At 34.4% G+C, this 25,934-nt stretch overlaps 2 protein-coding genes across 2 annotated transcripts; one reads left to right on the forward strand and one right to left on the reverse strand.

Annotated features, from left to right (window-relative positions):
* Nucleotides 1-414: 414 nt before the first annotated feature.
* On the reverse strand, nt 415-14,406 carry znf365 (zinc finger protein 365). Its single transcript, XM_056477417.1, has 5 exons — nt 14,083-14,406; nt 9,565-10,247; nt 5,933-6,104; nt 3,953-3,999; nt 415-714 (listed from the first exon to the last, which is right to left on the reverse strand). The coding sequence occupies exons 2-5, from the start codon at nt 10,233-10,235 to the stop codon at nt 567-569; spliced, it is 1,038 nt and encodes a 345-aa protein (XP_056333392.1). The 5' UTR covers nt 10,236-10,247; nt 14,083-14,406; the 3' UTR covers nt 415-566.
* A 369-nt stretch (nt 14,407-14,775) lies between these two features.
* On the forward strand, nt 14,776-25,564 carry rtkn2 (rhotekin 2). Its single transcript, XM_056477475.1, has 12 exons — nt 14,776-14,932; nt 17,408-17,595; nt 18,149-18,201; nt 18,311-18,364; nt 19,411-19,528; nt 19,642-19,842; nt 19,927-20,021; nt 20,099-20,205; nt 20,336-20,467; nt 22,018-22,183; nt 22,265-22,372; nt 24,043-25,564. Exons 1-12 carry the CDS (start codon nt 14,801-14,803, stop codon nt 24,615-24,617), a joined length of 1,929 nt encoding a protein of 642 aa, XP_056333450.1. The 5' UTR covers nt 14,776-14,800; the 3' UTR covers nt 24,618-25,564.
* The last annotated feature ends 370 nt before the right edge of the window (nt 25,565-25,934 follow it).

The following is a 25,934-nucleotide window of genomic DNA, read 5'->3' on the forward strand; positions in this document are numbered from 1 at the left end:
AAAAACAGTAATATTGTGAAATATTATTATGATTTCAAATAAAAACTTTCTATTTAAACCTATTTTTAAAAGAATTTATTTAAATTCAGATGATCCTTCTGACACATTTCTAAATTTGCTGAACACTTAAAATAAATTACATAGCCTTACAGACTTGTACTTTGTATAGCTTAAAAAACTAAATTAAAATATTCTGATTTATCAAAGTCAATAATATGACTTACTAACCATATGATGATGAAAAACAATTTTACTGCTTAATATTTTTGAGGAAACTGTACCACATTTTTGATAAATTATTCAATTTAAACTGCAATTTTTATCACCCCAAACATTTAAATAGCAGACATAGACAAATAAAAATGCAAATAAATAACTTAATTAATTAATTAAAAGTAAATAAATAAACTCCATAAATAAGTAAATAAAATGAAATTAAAATAATTCATTTTTTCTGTGTATACAGACCTTTGAACCCCACTGTATGCTTGTTACCATATTCTTACTTCAGTAAAATCATATTTATTATTTGCATGTACATTCATCTGTAGTTTCCGCCTCTGTCCCTAAACCTCGTACCCATCTGACCTCCTCCTCTGGGACCAGCTGTCGTAACCCAGTCTCCCAGCAGCCCCTTTGGACAAACCCCATCCAGACTGAGCCAGTAACTGCTGCTCTTCATCTTCATCCTGCTCAAGATGCTCTCCTGAAGACCTGATGCATAACCACATCACAATAACAAATATTTATCATCATTTACCACACGTATATCATTTTAAGGTCACACTTTCTAATAAGGTTCCATTAGTTAATGTATTTATTAACGTGAACAAGCAAAGAAAAAACATTTAGGGACCGTTCACATATTGCATCTAAAATTGGATGGACATTATGTGCAACGATTCCTTCACTAATTTTAACATGCTTCTGAGCTTGCACCGCTGTGGCGTCTGTCACTGCTAAGCAACCATCAGCTGTGCCTAATGAGTACCCACTACTGACAAAGCCTTGCTGCAGCTCTGATACAAGTTTTAAGTGATGCATGAATGTGCTCCACATAGGTTTCTTCATCTCGTTTATATACATTATGTACAGCAGCTATGCTAATTATTCTCTTTATTCTCTATTTCCACTTGGGGATACTCATCCTGAGACCCTCAGACCACGCAGTGCCACTGATTCGATCCAAGACCAGCGACGAGATGATCCCAAGGGTTCAATTTCCTGGACCAGGCCGTATCCTGAGCAGCTACTGTGGTGGTCATGGAGGAGTGGAGAGCATGAGGCTGATTCCTGTGACGCTCCAGGGACAGACGAGTCTTCGCTGAAGCCCAGCTTCCGGCCACCAGCACTTGGACTGCAGCTCTGCACAAAACGTTTGGCCAGTGGAGAAATGGTCATGCCCATCTGAGCCTTTTTCCTCGCCGCTGTCACCATTAGCTTGCATGGTTCGGGATCTGTGGAGCTGTGCATCGATGGATTGCTCTTCAGTGTTTGAACTCTCAGTAGTGATTATTAAACCACACTGAACTGAGCTAAACTGACCTTAAACTTTGAAAAATGAACTGCACTGTTTCAATTTACTATGATCTTTTATGTGAAGCTGCTTTGACACAATCTACATTGTAAAAGCACTATACAAATAAAGGTGAATTGAATTGAATTGAAAAATAAATAAAATAATCGTTCATTAATCGTAATCGAGTTCAAATGTTCAATTAATTGAGATTTTGATTTTCAAATCACCCAGCCGTAGCTCTGAGGTAACTAGTCTACCGTTATTACAGAATTTTTAGAATCGATACAAAGTTTGAAGCTGATTGGCTGGTTCTTCTCACTTGACTTGCAGTTCAATTGCGATGTTCAGAAAAATTCACGTTTTTAACTCACTGTACTGTAGGCATACCAGGAAAAAAGTGAGCGTGTCTCTATTTGAAATAATGAATCTAAGCAAATAATAGATGTTTTTTTTACTATTAGTTAATAAAAACGTAATTTATTGTTAGTTTATTAACTCACAGTGCATTAACTGATGTTAACAAGCATAACTAGTTTAAGAACCAATTCCAACTATTAACTAGGGACTTATTAGCTGCCTATTATTAGGATATCGACTAAACCAGCAACCTTATTGCTGTGAAGCCGCCTTTCCACTGCACACGACATTAGGACATGACTGTCGAAATACGCCTCCTTGTGGCAGTCGCACAGAATTTCCATTTTTGTCGTGCACCATGAGAGAGAAGTTGATTGAGTGCCACAGCAAGAGCCTTCTCTGTGCGTTCACCATGGTTGAATGAATGAATACTAGAAACTCATCTAAAAATTATGGAGGGAATGTGGAGACAACATAATTTTTTTTTTCTCATTTATAAATAAAAATGTTTTTTTTAATTTAGACTTTTTTTCAGATTTAAAAAATAAAAAAAATTGCTATTTCCTATCTCGCGCGCGCAGATCTGCTTAGACAACACTGGAATACATCACATCCAGTCGGCGGTTCGCAAACGGTCTAGTCGCAGGAGTTCAAATATGTTAACATATCCGCAGCTCAAATAGGATCCGAATTTTCTGCATACGGAGATGATCGGAACTCTACGCAGCTCCTGGACTACTCTCCATTGGAAATGAATGACTTCCAGTCTGTCACTTATCGCTTGGACATGACTGTCGAATACGCCCCCTTGTGGCAGTCGCACAGAATATTCCGTTTTGTTGTGTACCATGGGAAGCTGATTCTCATGGTGGTGTCTGAAATAAAGGAGTACAAAAGCAAGAGCCTTTATTCTCTGTGTGTTCACCATGGTTGAATGAATGAATACTAGAAACTCATCATAGAATGCAAAAATTTTTGGAATGAATGTGGAGACAAGAATAAAAATAACAATACTTTTGTTACTCATTTATGAATAGAAATGTTTTTTTTAATATAGACTTAATATAGATTACAAAAATAACCAAAAAATCTACGGAACCACGGATTTGCTAAGACAACACTGGAATACATCACATCCGGAGTCGCAGGAGTTCAAATATTTTAACATATTCACAGCTCAAATCGGATGCGAATTGTCGAGCAGCTCCCAGACTACTCTCCATTGGAAATGAATGACTTCCGGTCTGTCGCTTGTCGTTTGTCATGTGCAGTGGAAAGGCGGCTTGAGGCACCCGTGCTAACCACTTTTTTGCCACTGTGTCACCCCTGCTTAGATTTTTATTTATTTTTTGGCCATTTTAGCTAATATTGACAGAAAGTGAAGTTGAAGTTAGTGCACTGTCCACTAGGTAATATGCGCTGACATAACTTTAAATTTTAATAATGCTTTTGTAAATTTTGGACTAAGATTAATGATTAATATATTTTTTACAAGTACAATGTAAAAAACAATTAGTTACTTTACTTAAAAAATTGTCACTTGAAACTGTTAGGTTGACTTAATTGTATATAATTATGCATTTTTGTTTGTTACTTGATCAATTTTAAGGCAACAGGTTTACTAATTTTTTTTGAGTAAAGTCAACTAACTGCTTTAAAAGCAACAGATTTAGCCTTTTTATGTTGATTAACTTTGTATAATTATGCATTTAGTTTGTCACTTAGATCATGTTAGTAAATACATTAACTATTCAAACCTTGTTATAAAGTGTGACCATTTTTTTATATAAAGCATATTTAATTTTTCATACACATCAGGACTAATTCAATGGAAAAGAAACCCGTGAGGTTACTTATTACTTGTGCAAGGGGGAAACATGATCATTTACAATCTTGGTAAGATGACGTGAATTAATTAGAGAGTACAAACTTTTCACTACAGAAACCAAAAGCACCCTGGGACAAATGAGGACATGATTTTAGAGAACTGAATTCTTTCAGCTGGTTTTTGAGTATCTGAATTGTTGTGTAAAAAGAGGTTATGTGAATAACTAATTATTGGGTTAAATGCAATACCTGCTTTGTGTTATTCTTTGTGGAGCGAGCTCTGATGGCAAAGGCACCTGAAATAATGACAAATTAGTGAAACACAGAAGGCTGACATATTTCTGAAATAGAAGTTCATTATTACAATCCTGAAAAACCTTGCAAGTGGGTCATGTCAGGTGTTTTAATACCAAAGAGAATTTCCGTTTTTGTACCAGTTCAGGGGTCATTGACCTGATGCTTTTTGTCATGAATATGTGTTCAGTTTATTAATCAGAAGTCATTCTGTCAATTTTTGGAATGCTTGAATAAAAAAGGCCAAGTTAAAATAGTAAAAAAAATAGCATATTCATTTATTATAATTTCAGTCACACTTTACAATAAGGTTCAATTAGTTTATGTATTTACAAAAATGGACTAAGAATGAACAATACTTGTACATCACTTATTAATCATAGTTCAGCATTTACTAATGCATTATTAAAATTCAAAGGTGTGCTTCTTAACATTGGTTAATTCTTAATGAGTTAAAAATAAACAACTTTATTTACTTTAGCTTTAAGACAAATAAACACAAGTATAAATGTTTGCTCATTGTCTGTTTATGCTAGTAAATACATTATATAACATTAACCCTTTGATGCACAAGCTATAAAATAGATATAGAAAAAATAACCTTAGAAGGTTACTTTAGACCCATGTAGTGCATCAAAGGGTTAACTACCTATAGAACCTTATTGTGAAGTGCTACTATTCTGTCCTTATAGTTTTTGTTATACAAAATCTTATTTTTCATGTGTATTTTTTATTAGTTTTTTTTTTACATATTAATGAAAATGCATTTTGTTTATGTGACGTAGAGAAACACTTTCATGACAAAATGCATGATATGCACCAGTGACTCCTAAACTTTTTTCAGGAGACCCCTGGTTAACATTCAAAGTCCTTAATGACCTGTCTATGGTCTGAACAAAAACGGCAGACAGCCTGAAAACGTATATCCGCTTTCTGACAGTAGGTGGTGCTTATACAAAGGCAAAAATGCTGGATGAAATTCGCTTAATGCTGAAAGCTACCTCAATTTTATTTTATTTTTGCTTTAAATACTCCTTTAATAATCATTAAAATTAGGGATGCTCTGATCAGGATTTTTTCAGCCGATACGAGTACCGATTCTTTGTCATGGTGATCGGCTAATACTGAGTACCGATTCTGATGCTTCAAGCTTTATAATGCATAAAGCACATTTTGCCCTCTAAGTAAGAGAGCATCACTCGCATCAGTATATATTTTAGCTGTTGTGTTGTGAGCGGATCTTCGGCCTGATCGATCAAAGCATCCCTAATTAAAATGGTAGTATTAACTGTCAATAATTTGGTTTATCATCACATTGGTATCTGTTTAATTAGCACTTGTAACCCTAATCACTGCAGTGACCCTTCATAAATCTTTGAAGATTCCTACTGGCACCCAAGATGAGAGCCACTTCTATACACTATATCATGAGCTATACAGTAGTGGCCAAAAGTGAGGTCTAATGTCTGAAAATTTGGTTTATTTTGCCTTTATATAAGCTTTTAAATAAATGTTTATTGAATATTTTGCATGCATTATACAGAGCACAGAGCGTAAAACTAATGTACATGTTACATGTTTTAGTTGTTTCCTTTATTGTTATGCAATGAAACGTATTAAACCTAATCTTTTGGGCAAGATTGCACTCTTTGTTCCCAGCCTAAAGTTCAATAAAAACTACTATGTAGCAGGCATTAACTACTGTATATCATTAAGTGTTATTTTGCCAATATTAGTTAAAATGGACCTAAAGCAACAGGAACTGTCTTCCATAACCAATGAGGGTGTTGTTAAAATGGCTAAATATGATCATAATCTAAAACTTTACATAATCTATGCAAAATATTCAATAGACATTTTATACATTTCCTAAGATGAATATGACCTATGGCCAGTTCTGTACACTGTTGTTTTCTGGAAGTTTTCATGACATACAGAGTGTGCTGTGCAGTAATGCCTGTGAGGGCCGCTCTGATAATATTCCAGCAGTCTCTCAGCCAGGGAAATCCGCCGCAGGAGGCTCTCGATGAACCGCCGCAAACGAACCTTCCCACACATCTCATGCTGCGCCGCTGCCTCCAGAAACTTCTGGATGGTAATGACTTCCCTGCCACATGGTAAAAGATGGTTACTAAAGAACAGCTTCATGAAACTGAAACATGATTTACATTTCGTCCACTAATGTCTTTAAAGTGGTGCTCTTTTTTTGGTTCTTGCAGCTATATATGGATGGATTTTTAAAATGAAAAGAACAAGAGAAGGTTTTCACTGCATGACGAAAGGTAGGCGGAGCCCCAGAGCCACGCCCACCCATTAATTACAAAGGTGTTTCAGAGCTAACTTTTGTTTTAAAAGCTCTTTTGAAACAACCCCCCACCCCCAAACACAAATAATGTTGCACCAAGAATTTTGAGTAAGTGGTGGACAATGATAAAATATTTGTAATTCATTACTGTACTTAGTATTTTTATTTTGGGAAGCTTTTACTTCAATACATTTTAAATTGTGTAAACTATTTATAATATATATATTAATTTTACTTTTAATCCACTTGGTGCACACAGCTAATTCATTTCAGTTAAACTTAGTTAATCATTTTAGAAATCACAATGAATGATTCTTTCAGGAAACTGGATTTAGCTGATAGCATCAGTTCTTAAGTAAACAACTCACTGATTGAATGAGCCAGTCAGAGCAATTCTCTAGTTAGCAATTCACTGATTCAAATAAACCAGATGGAGCAAATTTCTAGTTAACTATTCACTAATTCAAATTATATTATCAGAGAGAGCCTCCAGGTAAGAACAAACTGAGCCAGTCAGAGTGAATCTCCAGTTGGGAACTTACTGATTCAAATGAGCCGGTCAGAGTGAGTCCAGTTAATGACTCGCTCATTAAAAATGATTCTATCTGAGTGAATCTCCAGTTGAAAACTCTCTGATTCAATTGAGCCAGTCTCCATTTTGTCCAGTTACATTTGTCTTTAAATCTGTCAGCACATTTTCACATGCATTTCAGTTTTACTAATGTTGCTATCCTACTACTAATAATCCTTTTAATATCATCAGTATTCAATGTATGAGCAAATACTTTCTACATGTAATAGTTATGTACATTAAAAAAGCACATCTGTACATTGTCAATTATGTATTTTGTACAAAATATAATTTCAGCATCCATATCGCAATGCATGTGTCCACAATAGCCAGCCACATCACAGGATATGCAATGTTGCGTCAGAATTAGTTAGTTGATCAGCACAACAGTTAGAGAATATGTAGAGTCGTTGCAATGTATAACCATAACAGAGTGAAACGTTATCATTTGCATGTGTTCTAAAGCCATTTCAAGAGAGTTTAAAGCATTCTGGCACAAAATAAGAACATTTGTAACTTTAGTGAAGAATAATTTTACTGAATTAATATTACGAAGACTATACAGTTTTATTTTACATGTCATTATTCAATTTCTGTACCTGAAAACGGTTTGACTCTATGGAAAAGGCACTCTAAACGACGTTTATTTACCTTTTTCGTTGATCTATTGAAATTATTTTTGCTATTGATTCTTTTTTTATATATGTAATTTACACCCCAATCGATCTAAATGAATGATTTTTTTTCCAAATAGAGCTATTCAAGCCATCTGGTAAAGTTGTATTCATATCGCAGTATATTAATATAAATTTAAGACTTTTTAAGACGTTTTTAAGACCATTATGAATTTAGACTTATACGGGGCAAAATTTTTTTATATCACAGTTGGAAGAGATTTTCACTTGCCCCATAAAAAATTATTATAAACAATTTTACAAGTACTTGCAACTTCGGAAATTTGTAGCTTCAAACTCCAGCAAATTTCCACTGTGTCCCCCCACTCTTTAAGACACTAAATTTTTGAATGTAAATCATTAAAAAAAACAGACAATAAGCAAGATTTATGAATTACTCAACATACATGATTTAGCATCCTTAGACTTATTTAAAGATAAATGAGACAGATTTAGATGAATCAATCTCAGATGAAGATTGGCACAAAATAATACAAGCAATTTTCACATCATTTATATGACTCAGATGTGCTGTAATACAATTCAAAATTGTTCATTGTTTGCACTTGTCTAAAGTCAGACTCTCTAAGATCAATGCTGACATAAATCCCATATGCGATCGATGTAGGCAGGCTCCTGCTATTCTGCTACACAAATGTCCAAAGCTTTACATATACTGGATTAGTATTTTTGAGACCTTTTCTGGGGCAATTGGGGTGGAAGTAAAGCCATTTCTCACCTTGTACGGGGTGGTCCCTGAGAACGCTCCTCTCAACACAAGTTAAAATGTTAGCCTTTGGTTCTCTTCTGGCTAGAAGACTGATATTGTTTTAATGGAAAGACTCTATTCCACCAACACATAATCACTGGATAAGAGAAGTGCTGTCTCATCTTAACTTGGGGAAATTAAGACAAATTATCAAAGGGTCTGTTGAGACATTTGATAAGTTCTAGCAACCTTTTTTAACTCTTGTGATGGAAATGGATGCACACAACATGACAATACGAGAAAAAAGGAACTCGTGTCATATTTTCATGTCATGTTTTCATCTTTTATTTTCTGTATGGACATTTGATTATTGTTCCTAGATCTGGTGTTCTTGGAAAGGGGTGTTTTGTTTTTTGTTTGCTCTGTATAACATGAAAAACAAATAAAATAAAATAAAACAAAAAATCATGATTTTAATTCAATACATTTAATAATACAATAATTATAATTTAATAATATAAAATGTAGGTCAGGTCAGTATCCTCAGCAGTAAATACAGGGAGAACTTTTAAATCAAACGTTATTGTAAGGAAAATAATTATAATAAATATAATTCATTACACACATGCACCGTTTTAAAACATTTTAAACTTGTAAAACTCACTCTTGATCACGTTTGATGATGATTGATGAACCTAGCGAACCGAACAGACCTTTTATTCCCGTTTGCTTTGCGGACGTCCTGTCTTGTTGATATGACTATACACGTAACTACTGGACATGTTAATGCGCGCAGCTGTCAATCAATATTGGTGGGCGGGTGGGCCGCACTCCTACGTAAAGTTGCGGTCGATCTGAAAACCTCTCCAATTGGTTCACCGTTTTTATGTTGTTAAATTTGAAAAAAAAGGACTGGGTGTGTTTATATCACCCCAATATGACAGTTTATACACTATACTTACACACATTTCTGTCCAAACAGCTTATAAAGTAAACCTATTTTTCACCATAGGTGCCCTTTAATAAAAAAGTCACTTAATATTGGCATATTTATTTGCTTGTCTAGAAAACGCTTTTTGATTTAAGAATTGTTAGATATTTGGACTAGAAACTAGACTAAAATCTAAGTACGAACAGCATTTTGGCAGTGTATCATCAAGGTTCAATTAGGCCATCCAGTTACATTGTAAAGAGCAGCTTGGGCATTCTTTGAAACATCTTCTTTTGTGTTTCACGTAGGAAAATACAAAAGTCAACCACAACCACAAATATGAGTAATCTGTGATCCATTTCAACTCTTCCACTTACTGCTCTCTCCTCTCCAACTCATGCTCTGAGATGCTGAGCTGCTGCTTGAGTGTGGCGATGACCATAACGGCGGCATCCACCTGTCTGCTGAGCGCCCGCTCTCGCTCCAGCACCTCCTGTTTCTCCTGGGCCAGGTGATGTGAATGAGCGCGCTCACACAGGATAGCCGTGTCTGTCTGAGCCAGCTCCGAGCTCAGACGCAGCAGACGCCGCTCCATGCTGCTGTTGGCTGTCCTCATCATTCCCTCCAGCCTCTTCTCCACTGATGCCACCGGAGCTGAAAGCGGTCCAGCGGATGCATCCCCAACACTCAGGCTCCTCTCTGGGAGCTTCTGCGATGCGGGTTGCGTGTGCTTGTGCTCTCCTCTTGCGGATGAGTTCGTGCTCGTGCCGGCGTCGCGTACTTTATGAGTGTCTGCACTGGGGATTTTGCAGCCCTCCTTACGGTCTGCGCTGCAGAGATCTCTGGGGGAGAGCAGGCTGATGTCGTGTTTGGTGTGGAATGGGTGGTTGTACTCCAGGTGAGCTCTGAGAGAGGAAAGAGTGTGAAAGCGCTCATGTTCTCCACATCGTGGGCAGCGGAAGGGAAGGTGAGATGCAGCACCGGCTCCACACGCCTGTCCGTTCTTCACAAACAAAGCGGTGTTACGTGTGCACACTTTCTGCTGCATGACACAGACCACCTGTCAACAACAACATAAAATCATATTAAAAGATCTGGCACCACTGATGTTGGATATAAAATATCTAGAAATAGAATGACTAATCTAACATCATGTGAAAAATAAGCTTTTGGTTAATTCTGGCACACTGTACATTTTTTGTATTTTTAATGTGCATTGTCCCTGTCAAATAAATCTGAAATAAAAAATAATAATCATCATCATAATTGGGTCTGATTTATGAAATTTGCATAGAAACCTTCCTAAAAGTTTATGTACATTAGTATAATTTTAATTTATTAATGATTATGGCTCATATGCAGGGGCGGATTTCTGAGGGCCCCCAAATAAATACCTAGAAGTATAAATCAAACCTATAAATTATATATAACATCCTTTTCTATCATATTTTGTATGACGAGGGTCTAAAAAAATAAAAGTTTAATTTTTATTACTTCTGCGCAAATGTGTCCCTCACCCTCAATCATGGAGCAGTCCAGCAGTAAAATTAGTCAAGTAAAGATACAGTTTTAAAAACGTAATTAAAAAATTTAAAATATTTAATTAAAACTATTAAAACTTAATTAAAAATATTAAAAATAGTTTATTTTAGTTGTGAGTTCATTTTAAGAAATCAAATCACTTAAAAAGTTTGACAAGATGCATTACAGGTTGTTATTATTATATTGCATTAAGACAAAATATAGAAAAGGAGATATAAGAGTGATATAGGAAAAAAAAAAGCTAAATAAATCAATTAAGGATAAAGTAAAGTACAAACTTTTGGGTCCCTTGGCTGGAATTGCTTAGGGCCCCCAAGTCACTAAATCTGCCCCTGCTCACATGATGATTTAAAGTGGTTCAATTAAGTCAATATTTAAGTTAAATACATTTATGCTTATAGCTGTGCACATTCTACTCTCAAAGTGTGTTTTGGGGTTTCTGCAAGTTACACAAAGATTTAGGACTTTTAATGACCATTATGAATGAAATTTCAGACTTATACAGGGCTAATTGCAGAATTTTTTCTAATGACCCAGTTTTTTTTAGCAGAAAAGTATTTTACGTGCCCCATAAAAAGCATAAAAATTATTTCTTAGTAACGTATTTAAATAATGTGTCAAAACAAGCAAACCCTGGTTGTATACATAGGTCTGTCACGATATCTATACATCGTTGTATGATATATCGCACCAAAATATATTGCGATAAACGATATTATTGCTATTTTATAACCATTTTATGCCACTAATTATATAATGCCAGAATGACAATATAATACCACAATGTAAACACGTACACTTTTTCAAAGAACACATAATTAAATTATAGTAATTTTAACAATTTAATAATTAAGCATTGGAATCAGAATGTGAAACTGCATATCCTAAACAAATAAATAAAAATAAATAAAAATTCCAAAGTCAAAAGCAACAGAGGCTGAGATATCTGCTACCAGATCTATTTTCAGTTGTCAGATAACCACATGAAAATATACTATAATCATTTATAGTAAATATTTTAGTTTTTTTAACCATACTAACACTGACACCTCTAATAGAGGGAGAGATGTTGCACAATCATATAAATGTTGCTAGAATTGGTCTTTATGTATGGGCGATTATATATTGCATCACCAAAAATAAATGAGATCACGTCTATGTGTTGTAAGTTGATATATTGATTATTGTGACACGCCTATGTATACATGTACATTTTTTTAACATTTCTTTTAAAACATTTTTTGACAAGCTTTAAAATTATAATAAACTAACTGTACTACAGTCTGTCTAGGTCAGTTTCCTCACTCATGGTCTATAAATGGAGAAATTTTAAACAAATGTTATTGTAAGGTAGATCTTTAAACCATATTGGTAAAGTGACTTTTGTTAAAGGGTTTATTGAGATAGATTGTTGGTTGATTGGATGGGCATTGGCACAATTGGGTAGCTTTACATGAAAAAAATGTGTTTTTGAAATTTTAATTTATTATAATTTAAGACTTTTTAAGACAAAATTCAGAATTCATAAGCACTATTTTTGTGGCTGTTTAGATTGACTGTAGATGCCCAAGCATCAGTCAAGCACATGATTACAAAAACATATTTTCTATATAGACATCTTGAATCTTTTATAATTTTGACTTTTATTTGTTCCATTTGTAAAGTTTTGGCTTCTGTTCGAATAGTAATTTTATTTTTATTAGCAAGAGTTTTGCACAAGGGTTGAACTTTGCTTTGGTTGACACTGGACGAGGTGACACTGTGGCTCAGTGGTTAGCACTGTCACCTTACAGCAAGAAGGTCACTGGTTCGTGTCCTGGCTTTGCCAGTTGGCATTTCAGTGGCGTTTGCATGTTCTACGGATTCCCCCAAAGTCCAAAGAAATGCGCTATATGTGAATTGAATATGAGAATGAGTGTATGGATTTTTCCCAGTGCTGGGTTGCAGCTGGAAGGGCATCCACTGTGTAAAACATATACTGATAAAGATGGCGGTTCATTCTGCTGTGGCGATCCTTGATGAATAAAAGGGACTAAGCCGAAGGAAATTGAATGAATGGACTGGACGTGTTCTGTTCACTCTGCTAAACTAGAATTACTAAAAGTAAATATACAAAAACTCGGAAGAAATGGAACAAACTAAAACTAAACTGAAATGTACACCAAATAGAACATGTACATTAAAAAAATAGTATTGAAATATAAACTAATTTTAAAATGCAAAACTATAATAAGCTTGGGGCCCATAAACCAAAGTTGTTGTCCTGTGAAGAACTTTAACTTGTCTAGTCATTTTACAAGAGAGGAAAATAAGGGCAGTATTATGTAATTAAAGCATATATCTTCATATTTTTATTATTTTAACTTGAATGATAGACAACACATATATGAATTTGGTTAAAATGCCAATTTTTTTTATAATATAGATTTTAGGCTGACCAGTTTTTTTCATGTAACATTTTTTCAATGTAACAATTAATCTGGTCAGTGCATATATTAGCATATAATGCTAAGTATTTGAAAACAAATACTCAAATGTCTTTATTTATTGTGATTTTTGAGTAATGCGTATTTGTCGACATAAGACAAATATGTAGAAAATGCAGAAACGGTTAAGAAATGTTATCAATACACTGTTTTCATGTTATTGTTTCTCTCTTTTTTTTATGGCAGAATGGAAAAAGCTGATAAAAAGATGGTCAAGAGTTGGTTAGCTCTGCTGGAAGATTGGAAACTGATTGAATCCAGAATAATAGCTTTCAATATATGAATACATTAATTTAGGTCGGTTTTCAGTAAAGATGCTTTATTTTTTTTACTTTTGTTTTATCATTTTGGTCAACATAAACATGCCTCAGAAATAAATTTTCAATCTAGCAAGATTGTCTCTAGGCCTCACATAGTCAGAATGCATTAAGTTATCATTAAAACAGGGGGGGGGGCAGTATTCTGGTGGTGACAGAGAAAAAAAGACATCAAAAAAAGACCTGTCACGACTAGAATACATGCTAGATACACATTTAGAATATACCAAGCCAATTCCCATTCATTAATAACCACACATCACCAATATTTTAGTGTATATTCATCACATCAATGGCTTAACGTTACACAGGCTACAGTAAAGCTAATCAAATCAAATTCATACACCTCAATGGCAACATCAATTGCATTAGCGAATGTTTAAATAGCTTCTATTAATAAATCATGTTCTCTTAAATTGAAATTCGTTGTACTTCCATAAATCTGCCGTACGCAAACCTTCCTGAGCAAGCATGCGATCTACTGGCCGGAGTCTGAAATCAGACAGGTAGTCAGCTGACATTTTCTATAACACCAAGCATGCAACCATACCTTAATGAACGAGCTCCAGGGAGATTTTTTGTGCTGTAATCTTTATTCAAACTGTTGATCCTTCGGCTTAACTGTTGCTTGGTATTTCTGTCCGACCCCACTGGTAGCGTTAACTGAGTGACTGAGATGTAGCTGAACGGTATCTAGGTGTATGAAGTCATCTGGTTACTAACGACGTTGTCAAGTAAGAGCGTGACAGCAACGACAGAGGTGACATTGATTTCTTTTCGTGTGATTCCGAATGCCGTTTTCGGGTGCAAAATGATTGCAAAATGTAATCGCATTGTGTGTTAAATTACAACCGACCTAAAAAGGATCCAGCTGCCACTGACTGAAAGGAAGATTCAACCAGAACATTAAGGAGGCTTCATTAGAATGCAGTGCGGCAGAGCATCGGGTTAAACTATTTAAAGACAGACGGGGGGAATTGAGAAAAATGTCACAGTGCTAAAACAACCGCAGCTCATGATAATTTGTGTGGCTAGCCTATTACGAGTTATTGGTGACTATAAATATATTTAATTTAAAAAGTAATACTATATTGAAGATATTTAAGCACATTTATCTTCCTTTTCAGACATTCCAACCTTTCCAGTTTTAAATGTGGTATTTCTCAACTGCTGGGTAGGCTTTGAAAGAAGCTGATTGGTCGCTGCGCGCTTGTGTAATCCGTTGGTTTGTTGTGTGCAGAGGGGCTTGTCTTGAGGAAACGGCCAGTATGGATCCACCGCGGGATATTCAACATTTTAAACGAAATATTGCTACTCGGTCTACGGTATCGTCGTGTTCCTCCCTCGCCATGGAGATTAAGAGGAAGAAAATAAGAGAAAGCATGTTTTTCCCAAATGAGGTGAGAATGTGGTGAGGAAGCGAACGTTTTGTTTTGAGCTTTTCCTTTCATGTCTGAAGTGTGGTTGTTGTTGTTGTTCAAAACTAACCGGCAGGTTCAATACTTTCTCAGGCCAAAGACAGACTTGTGAAGCGAAGCAGTGTGAATGACACGCAGCAGATAATACAAGACTTGAATATGTTATTCGTAGGACAGAGTTCTAAGAGATTAAAGGTAGTTTCAATTAGGCATGGGCCGGTAAAAGTTTCTGATGGTATGATAACCTTGAATAAAAAGTACCACGGTATCACGGTGTTGTGATTACTACTATGAAATATAATCTTTTTAAATGTCTGGGTAAAAAACAACAACTTTTTCCCCTTTTAAATACAATATATTTTATTTTAGGAAACATTATAATATTTTGGAACTGTAAACATGTCTGGCTAAATAATTAAAATAAATAAATTACATCTGCTATCTTCATTAGTTTCAAAAACACAGATTTCTTTACAAAACTTAAAAAACACATTAAATACAAAACTCGCTTAACAACCGTAAAAATTTGAAGTTAAAAATTGAGGTTTTAACCTTGACTTTTCCAAAACCGCAATAAACCTTGAAACCGGGTATCTTCCCATTCCTAGTTTCAGTCTATGGTGGAGAGTGTGATCATGTTTCACTCAGATTCGGTCTAACATTACAGTCCATTTTCTGAAATCAATGGACCATGTTCAAATACTTTGCATTATATGCTAATATATGCTCTGACAAGATATATTTTTACATTTTGAAATCCTCTGAATGGTTTACGTTATTATTTTAAAACAAAAATGAATAATGTTGACATGAAACATTATCACATTGCTCTGAAATTAGCCCAATTTTCTGAAATCATCACATATTTGATTTTGTGAACAAATCGTTTCATGTGAATCAAATCTTTTTATAACTATTTGGTTTCAGCAATTAAAATTGAGTGTTTTTTTTCTACAAAATTTTCACTCCATTCTGCTGAGTCTGATTGGTTACAATGAGTTGACAATTAGTGAGTGATCTGAATGTGAAGAACCATGTATTGCCCTTATCTGTAATTTTTTTAGCGAAATGTAATTGACTTTATTGCTGTCAATATTGATGAAAATATTAGTTTACATTGGAGAGATGTTCTTTTAGGAACCAGAAAAACTGGATTGAAAATTGAGGCAAAAACACAACATTTTTAAAATAATTTTTTTATTGTAATGGCCAAATTTCATATTCATAAATGTTAATTTTCAGGTAAAAATCTAAATTTTATTGCATTTAAAAATGAAGTAAAGCATTATATTGAATCCATATTACCTTAAAATCAAAAAGCTATGCGAATTGTACAAGCCTGTAAATCATTTAATGTATTCCTGTGATATTGTTTATATCTCTCTTTAGCCTTAGAAATTTTCTTTACATTTGTTGTACTTGACTTGGGTTGTATTTCTTGACATTATTAAATTTTTTTAAAAAGGCCCCTAACCATAAACTTTATGTAAATACTATAGCTACGGTTTTAGTAGAGAGCTCAAACGTGCTTCAAGTTAAAGAGAAAAACTCTAACAAATTGAGAAACTCTTCATTAATTTGACACTTTCACAAATTCTCACAATGGATGCAAATACAGAATGGCCTTAAAATAGCACATTCCACAATGGACCCCAAAAAGTGTTTAGAGTCAGATGTGTTTTATGGAGATTTGAGAAGTCAAGTTAATATCCTGGTTGTCCAGAACTGTTTATAAATTGTTAGCACTAATAATTGGACAGATTGCACAATTAACATTAAATGAACTTCTCTTTAAACAAGAAGCAACTGGATTTGTCACTATTTTGGGGTCTTTCGACACATTTACATTGTGTCTGTGCTATTTTTAGAGATTTTCTGCATTTGCATGTATTGTGAGAATTTAATTCCAGACAAGTTCTAGACAAACTTTATTTTGGCCTGAACTTACCAGTTTGGTTTTGACTAACTTGAAACATATAGGGAAATTATAGTTAATAAAATGCTTGATCAAAATAACACCAGGTCCATATGACTGTGAATGGCCAAAAATTGCTTAAATTATTATAATTTCAACTGAATTCTTGAAATCTTCAGTTTGAGAAAACTGATTCACAGAAAGGATTTGAACTTCCATCATTTTCACTCATTGTCATCACTTCATGTGTCATTGAACGTGATCTATTAGAGACCTGCTTGAGCTCTCTTGATGAAGATGAGGCTTCGAGGAGCAGAAGCATCTCTTCCAGATATTTTGTGGTTTTTCGTGCATCATTGTCATTTAATTCCCATCACTCATTGATCCATATCACCTTGCAAATTATTGTAGGAGAATATAGATTGTGTAGCAGTCATTCTCTTCCAGTGTAGTCTCCTAAATGAGTATGAATGGATTTAACTCTTGACTGTGAGCAATTAAACCTGCTTTAATTTTCTTGATGGTTCGTATCTTCCTATTAGGACTGTGATATTAAGGAGAAGATGGAGTTTGAGATGCGAATGAGAGCGGGGGCTTATAAGCTTATGGTTGCCAGTACTAAAAAGGAGCAGGTCTTGGATGCATCCAGAAGTCTGTTAACTTGTAATGCCAGAATTAAAGCCTACATGAGTGAAGCCCAGAAGAGGATGGGGCACCAGGACTTCAAAAGGTTAGAGGATCAGTTGTGTTTCCAGAGGATCTACTGCTGAGAGTATTCAACCCTTCTCATGGTGACCTGATGATGATTTGTCATCATTTGTCATGATTTTTTTACATGCATGTTTGATTGTGGTTGGAGCCAACTCTGCTGGATTTTGGGTCTCCAGGAGCAGGGTTGAAGGCCTCTGGTTTGGTTGAATGTTTCTTTTGAAAAGGATAGTTCACCCAAAAATATAAATTGCTAACATTTACTTTCTCTGTTTGTCAAAATTATTCAGGTCTCTGTTTGTTGTTGAACACAAAATATGTTTTCAGCATAGTTATAAACCATTAACCATTGACATATTTTAGCATGTTTTTTATGAATGTCAGTGACTGCAATTTTTAAACATTTTTAAAAACATTTGTGTTGAACAAAAAAAGATTGGGTTTGGAATGGATTAGAGACACTTAAGGGTGAGTAAATGAATACATTTAGATTTTTGGGTATACTATCCTTTGAATATATATTGCTATTATTTTGCATATAAGCAATACATAAAAAAATTGTCTTGTTTTTTTAGGCCCTCAGTCTCTCAGGGACAAGTTCCTTGTAAGGGAAAGGTTGCCATATCTGGTAAATAATCAGTTTTTCTCAATTTTATATAAATGTTTGTTATATTTGTTAATAATGTCAGTGTTTCTTTGGTTCATTTATTTTATTTTTTTCATTTGGACGTATCCAGGTCTGCGAATTCCACTGTTTTGGAAGGATTCAGAGCACTTTAACAGCAAAGGAAGTAAGTCACAGTAGTAAAATGAATAATAATTTATTGGTACTAAAATCCTTTGCTTTTTTTTTTTTTTTTTTTTTTTGTCAGTTATTTTATTTATTTTGTCAGTTATTATTTTTATCCAGCCAGGGCGCATTAAATTAGCAGAGAAAACATTTGTAATGTTAAAAAATATTCAATTTTAGATAATTGTGATTCTTTCAAACCCTTCTATTCATAAAAACAATCTTTGCTCATAAAATAACGTTAATAATAAATGTTCTTTGAACTTTTAATGCACAAGCATTTCTAAAGATTGTGACACCAATCTGAATCTTCAGCAACCATTTCTTCAGTTTAATATTTTTTAAGTCCTAAAATGACGAACAGTTATTGTAAAATGTATGGAAAAATTAAATATAGTGTATATACAGTCGAAGTCAAAATTATTAGCCCTCCTGTGAATTATTATTATTATTATTATTATTTTTCAAATATTTCCCAAATGATGTTTAACAGAATTTTTCACAGTATTTCCTATAATAATTTTCTTCTTATTTATTGAAAGTCTTATTTGTTTTATTTTGGCTAGAATGAAAGTAGTTTTAAAAAAAAACATTTTAAGGACAACATTTAACCCATTTAAGCAATAGGTTTTTTCTGATTGTCTACAGAACAAACCATCATTATACAATAATTTGCCTAATTAACCTAGTTATGCCTTTAAATGTCGCTGTTGCTGAATACTAGTATCTTGAAAAATATCAAGAAAAATAATATGTACTGTCATCATGGCAAAGCTAAAAGAAATCAATTATTAGAAATGAGTTATTAAAACTATTATGTTTAAATATGTTTTGAGAATTTTTCCATTAAACAGAAATTGGGGGAAAATATACAAGCAGGCTTATAATTCTGACTTCAACTGTATATTCATACATTTTAAAATAACTGCTCATCATTTGAAGCCTTAAAAAAATATGAAATACATAAATGGCCATTTTTACTGTATTGAGTGGATATTGTCAGCATAAATCACTTCAAATTAGCCCTTTGTATTCTGAACCCTACAGACACACAGCGGGTGGCAGTCTTCTGTTTGATGAAGATTGGCTCAGAGATTTTTGATACTGAAATGGTGATTGCAGACTCCTCAATGACCGATATTTGCTTTGAAGGTGTTAAGATTTTGTAAGTTCCCAGTTTGTATCTGCATATCTCATCATTTGAAAGTTATGTGAAAATTGTCTTGTGAAAAAGCAAAGTGAATCATCTGACAATCTTATTTTCATTGATTTGAACAGCTCTGAAGTGAAGCCGGACTTTGAACTGACGTTTGAGCTGTATATCTGTGGACTGGATGAGGAAGCAACTTTTGTCAACACTCCAAAAAAACTAGCCAGGAAGCTGCGCTCCTCATTCGGCAGATCTTCAGGCAGGAAACTCTGCCCTCTTCTGGATGGAGGAGACCCAGACACTTTCCTCCAGTCCAACCCAATACCACCGTATGCAAACACTTTATTTCCATTAGAATAAAATAAAATTTTTGTTGTCTTAATGTTGTAAATAATTGATATTTTATACATTAGAGGAGCACGGTACTCATTGTTGGCATACACCATGCTGGGTTTGGAGCAGGCAGAGGGATCTTTCCAATCTCATTCTCTCATAATCCTGCAAAATAGTAAGCACAAACTAGCCACATTTTAATAATGGACTGATCTAGTGCTTCCTATTGACATTCTGCCATTGGTCTGTCAGTGGAGGCTTCATCATGGCTGCCGCTGTATGGAAACCTGTGCTGTCAGCTGGTGGCACAACCTGACTGTATGACACTAGACATGATGAGCGGCTTCCTTAGCCAACAGGTAACACGCGTGTGTTTTTTCTTTCTTGGAGGAAAATAAAATATGCATTTTATGCCGGTCAACATTTGGAAATTTGCACTTAATAAATATATGCAATTTGTAAAGTCAACATTTATGATTGTCCTTTTAGCAAAGCATTGAGGGATTGCAACGGCGTTGTAGGTTATACTGTGTGCTGAAGGCTGGAAAGATTGCATGTTATTACTCTCCTGAAGAGATTCAAGCTAAAGTGGAGCCGATCCTCATTATTCCCATAAACAAGGTGAAGAACTTTTCTTTTTTTTTTTTACTTCGAATGACCCCCCTGTACTAATGAAGTTTTTGGTTTTTTTGTTTGTATGAAAATTTTTTAAAATCAAGTATACTTCTTACTATGTTAGCTTGAAATAACCATAAAATAAATTACTGTGTTAGCTTAAAATTCCTAAAAGAAAAAATGTTTTGCTTCGGAGCCATTAGAAATTTGTTTTTATACATTATATCATTTAAGCTAATATTAAAACAGTAATAAATAAAAAGAAACATACAGTACTACAACAATTAATGTAAGCAGAATATTATAATAAAACGGTTCAGAATTGAGGTGCACCAGAATAATTTATTTATTATTTTATTAGATTTTTGGCCTCAAAACAAAAATATATAATTTTCATCTTGAAATAAACGGCAAATATAATTTATTAATTATATACTGTTTTGGTTAAAATGCAACTTTACATTTTAAATGGACTTTTTTAGCATCACTGGATTGTGATAATATAAAAAGGTGAATGTTTAGATTTGCTTAAGATTATATATCTACAGGTGTTATTAAACCATTTTAGATAAAGTAGAAAAATGTAATTCAATATATAAAAAGAAAGGGCCAATAATAGGTATACAACCATTTGTTTTAGTCTGCAACTGTGGTAGTGCAACTATTCTTACCTGCTTATTGATGCCAATGAAATTATATTTAACCTTTAAATGCATAGTTCACCCAAAAATCTAAATTCTGTCATTTACTCACCCTTCACAAAAACCTATTTAAATTTTTTTTTCTCCTGTTGAACACAAAAGAAGATGGTTTGAAAAATACTTACTGCTGGGACCCATTTACTTCAATTGTAGGAAGTAAAATACCATAGAAGTCGATGGGTTCCAGCAACCAGCACTTTTTTTAAACTATCGTCTTTTTTGTTAGACAGAAGAAAGAAACAAATTAAGGCTTAACCACATGACTGAGTAAGCCGACATAATTTTGATGTTTGGGTGAACTGTTCTGTTAATAGTTATGTCAGGTGGGTGTTATCGCAGAATAAAACCCAATGAGCTTATCAACAGCCTGACGCAAGGCAGAAGGGCTTTATTTTGTGAAAACAACCACCTGGATGTACTTGGATGTAGTTTATTACATGCTGTTTGCCACAAAAATGTAAAAATAGACACACAACATTCCGCACCAAAATAGTTTATTTATTCTTTAATTAAATGGAAAGCTGACTGGAACAAAAACTGCTTCATGGGGTATACACTAACCATATTATTCAGTCACAAGATGGTGCCAAACAGTCAAGACTAGTTTGTGACAAACAAGGATGTATTTGGATGAAGATGATCTGAACTACCCAGATGAGCCTGAGTTATTTAGTGATTTATTGCTGAATAACATACCTTGGAATGTTGCGATTGACCAATCAGAATCTAGTATTCCAGACAGCCAGTGTGTAAAATGGCAAATAATGTATAGGTTTAATACAATGATAAATGAACAACCGAACAGGACAACCATCATACAAATGTATAATACAGAATTTTTGTCTGTTTATGCAGGAGACCCGTATTCGTGTGGTAGAAAATGACCACCAGAGGACTGGCTCTAGGCTCAACTTGATAAACCCAGGGAACAGAGACTCTGCCAGTCACGTTTTTATTGCTGAATCTCCAGATGTCCTGCAGGAGTGGCTGGATTCCCTCTGGCAGCACATTTATGATCAGAGTAGGTTCAGCTGACTAGTTGGAAATCTAATTATTTCATTACTTATACATGCTAACAATTAGTATGAACTTTTTCCTTCAGGTCAGTGGCAACATGCATGTGACAAGCTCATGGAAATCAATGTTTTGTCACCACAGAAACCCCCGCTCTTTCTGACAAAGCAAGCTGACTCCGTTTATAATGATCTGAGTGAGTAATCAAGGATGTGCATGTCATTTCATAATATAGGAATGATATTGACCCGTACTCAGGGGTGTGCAATATTAATAATAAAAACAAATTAACATATTTTATTTTTATGAGTTATGCCTGTGATAGATAAATGTGACACTAAGGCTACGTTTACATTAGTACATTTTCATTTTAAATTGGGGTTTTAAATGAAAACGCTGCTTGTGCAGACTGGTGTTGACTGATTGTGGATTGCATTCCATTTTCAAAAGTCTGCCTTTCAGTAGCTGTTTCCATCCAAAGATGTTAATAAACTAATGCGTAAAAGTGAAATATCACATCAAGTAGTTTTTGTTTAATGAGTCAATAAGAACATTTCTAATAAGTTACTTTCATATGTCATTTTTTAATAAACTGGCGCTAAATGGCAAAAAGAAACATTAAAGTTCCCATGAAATTAAAAAACATTTTTTTTTCGAGGTTAGTATTAGTATTGTTCATTTTTAGGATACCTGTAAGCTAGTGCGCACCAAAAATATTGCATTTAGAAGATCTAAAACTGATTTAAACGTAAAGCTTGCAGTTTGTCACCTAAACGGATCAACATTTCACCTCATACCTTCGGTTTTATCAAATCATAAGCTCTCTAATCAAAAGCTCTCTATTATCTGACATGCCCCGCCCCCTTAATGATGCTTCACATTTGATGCGCTTGAGCACCTCCACTCTGTCGTAAGAAAGACAAAACGCTCTTGGCTTTTTTTTCATATTCATATTTTGGTTGAGATTACGTCAAACATCAAATAAAAATGCACATTTCAAAACATTTCACAGGACCTTTAAATTTTTGGGTGGGAGAAGCCATCAAAAAGCTTTTTTTTATTTATTTATTTATTTACTTATTTTTCTTAAATGATAAATTCTTTGCGGCTCAGAAGACAAATGACAATGAACATGCGGTGGCTTTTGGAGACGTAAGAAACTGCAGATGCTCAAGACAGTTAATCATAAATAACCAAACCACTTTGACCGATTTCGCTTCAAAGAAATTTTTTAATAACCAAAACAACATTTCAGATGTTGTGTAATGTGGTCTGTCTGCTGGATTGTCAATTAATGCCATCCAATTGTGCCAATTTTTTACCATGGCCAAGTGAGCTTAACACGCTGCAATTTAAGAAAACAAGCAATTTTTTTTTTTATAAATTATTTTGTAAACTGAGTGACAATCCGTAATGTTAGCTTACATGTCATTAAAGGGATAGTTCACCCCAAAATAAAAATGTATTCACTATTTTCTCATCCTCCGTGGGTTTCAAACCTTTGAGTGTTTCTGTTGAAGACAAAAGAAGATATTTTGACAAATGTTGTAAACTGGTAACCATTGACATCCTTAAGGGGAAATAAGTTACTTTTGAAATTCAGCGGATAGCAATTTGCAGCATTCTTCAGTATACTTTGGTCTTCAACAGAAGAAAGAAACTCAAACAGGTTTGGAAAGTGAAGAATGAAAAAAAGATGGAAATGAAAATTTTGTGGTAAAACCATTGCTTTAAAACAATTACAATATTGTTATAGCCAATAAATATTGAATAGCCCTGCTTGTACTGCTTTGTTTTGACTGAATTTGGACGAATCTCTTGTTTCTCTCTATATCTCCAGTTTAAAACCAAATCAATTCTTTTCAGGCATTGGGTCCCCTGGGAAATTTGAGAGCTTGACAGACATAATTCACAATAAGATTGAGGAAACTAATGGCCGATTTCTAATTGGCCAGGATGGGGAGACGGAGCCTCCTCATTGGGCAGCTCTGTTTGAAGGCTCCCGGCCAATAGTGGTACAAAAAACGGTTCTGTCACCAGGTAAAGAAAGCAATCGCTCCATTACGAGCCCTGATACAGGCAGCAAAAAGAAGAGGAGAGCTCCACCACCCCCTCCTGATAAATTACCCTTCACCAGCGTTTCATCCAATCAGGAGAAAGAGAACTGTAAGGGGCCCAAACCATGGGCCGGGCGACCCTCGCTGGATGCTAAATTCTCTGCCATCATTCAGCAGTTGCAGAAAAGCCACACATCCACACGCAAAAATGCACCTCTTGGACAGATCGAGACTGGTCAACAGCCTGAAAAAAGAGCTGAGGGGTCCGATCTACCTGAATTTACAGGGAAAGAATACAGTGTGGTCCCTCAGCCTCCTCTGCCGGCCCCAAGAAACAAACTGAGGATGTCATTCCGAGAGAAGATGAACCCCAAAGCCTGGTGAATTAATGAGGCAGGAGACATTTCTTTGATTAATGCTCTGTTATGGAAAGATAGAAACGTCCTTGGACTCATAAGGAGAGAAACTCCCTCTTGTCCTTGTATTGATCCATAACAAGGGTCAGCGGGAGGCTGGAAGTGAATAGGAATACATGAATTGCAGAGTTTGTTCTAAGCTTGAGCAAACAACTTAAATCAGACCACTTCTTTCTTTTTGTAGAATCTTAAATGCATTTCAGGTACGTCCTGTAATTGGACGATTGCTAAGTTTACTTTCAAGACTGGATGGAGCCTAAACTTCAGCTCTAACTGAAAACTGTGTATCATGTCTTTAATACTAATGTCTGTATGAACCACTCATTCTGTAACCACTTCAGCTAAGCACTTTAAGATTTTGTCCCACCATCTGCAACAGCATTTCAGTTGTCTTTTTTTTATGTCATAATGTGATCGGAAAATTGTGCCTGTGGTATGAAAAATGTTTTTTTTTAAGTATCTACATATAGAATAATGATTTTATACAGGTAAACACTTTTGAATAATTTACTAACATTTAATGTTTTGTTTTAAATTTAGACACTAAGGGTTAATTTGTTGTATTTGGATAGTTTTACATTAGTTTTGTAGGGTACAGTGTACATGGAAATATCTTATTAGGGTAAATATTGTAATTCTTGTTTGTTGCCTTTTATGTACACTTTTGAACGGTTATGTAGCGCACACATTACGTTCCACTCAATGTTGTTGATTCTTAATGATGTTAATGATCTAATTCATATTATGGTGCAATATCTTTTTAGTTTTTGTACTTTTTTTAGTTGTTAGAGTAATTCTGTCTTTATCAAACATTAATCTGGGTCTCTTTTTCTTTGGGCATTAATGTAACCTGGAAAGATATTTGCAGTTATTTTGCTAAAATGAAATGGAACAACATTAAAAGGTTGTACTAAACTAGTTTAGTCTTCTGGATTTTTCATTTTTGTGCATAAGCGAAGAATGTGGCTAATCTGTTGAATTTCAAGACCAAAACAATGTTCACATAAAAAAACCTTTTAGAATATATATTTACAAATGTGTTTTAGTAAGATCAGCCAAGACTGTCAAATGCTTATGGTGCTCCATTACAGCTAAAGGGATAGTTCACCCCCAAAAAATTTAATCAGTTTTTATTTACTCACCCTTTACTTGTTCTAAACCAGTTTGAGTTACTGTTGAAAAGCAGATGTACTGAAGAAAATTGGAAACCAGTAATCACCATTTTGTTCCTACTATGGATGTTAATGATTCAAGGTTAAAAACATTTTTCAAAAAAAAAATTTTG

Source organism: Danio aesculapii, chromosome 17 (genome assembly GCF_903798145.1).
Source record: "Danio aesculapii chromosome 17, fDanAes4.1, whole genome shotgun sequence".
Taxonomy (NCBI): Eukaryota; Metazoa; Chordata; class Actinopteri; order Cypriniformes; family Danionidae; genus Danio; species Danio aesculapii.

Excerpts from the sequence above, each read along its gene's own strand:
- znf365 (XM_056477417.1), bottom strand. The coding sequence starts at position 10,235 with ATGCAGCAGAAAGTGTGCACACGTAACACCGCTTTGTTTGTGAAGAAC. Across the intron at positions 6,105-9,564 it reads GAGTTGGAGAGGAGAGAGCA|GGAAGTCATTACCATCCAGA; the intron begins GTAAGTGGAAGA and ends ACCATGTGGCAG. Across the intron at positions 4,000-5,932 it reads ATTACTGCACAGCACACTCT|GTGCCTTTGCCATCAGAGCT; the intron begins GTATGTCATGAA and ends TCATTATTTCAG.
- rtkn2 (XM_056477475.1), top strand. The coding sequence starts at position 14,801 with ATGGATCCACCGCGGGATATTCAACATTTTAAACGAAATATTGCTACT. Across the intron at positions 22,184-22,264 it reads GCAGCACATTTATGATCAGA|GTCAGTGGCAACATGCATGT; the intron begins GTAGGTTCAGCT and ends TTTTTCCTTCAG. Across the intron at positions 22,373-24,042 it reads CTCCGTTTATAATGATCTGA|GCATTGGGTCCCCTGGGAAA; the intron begins GTGAGTAATCAA and ends AATTCTTTTCAG.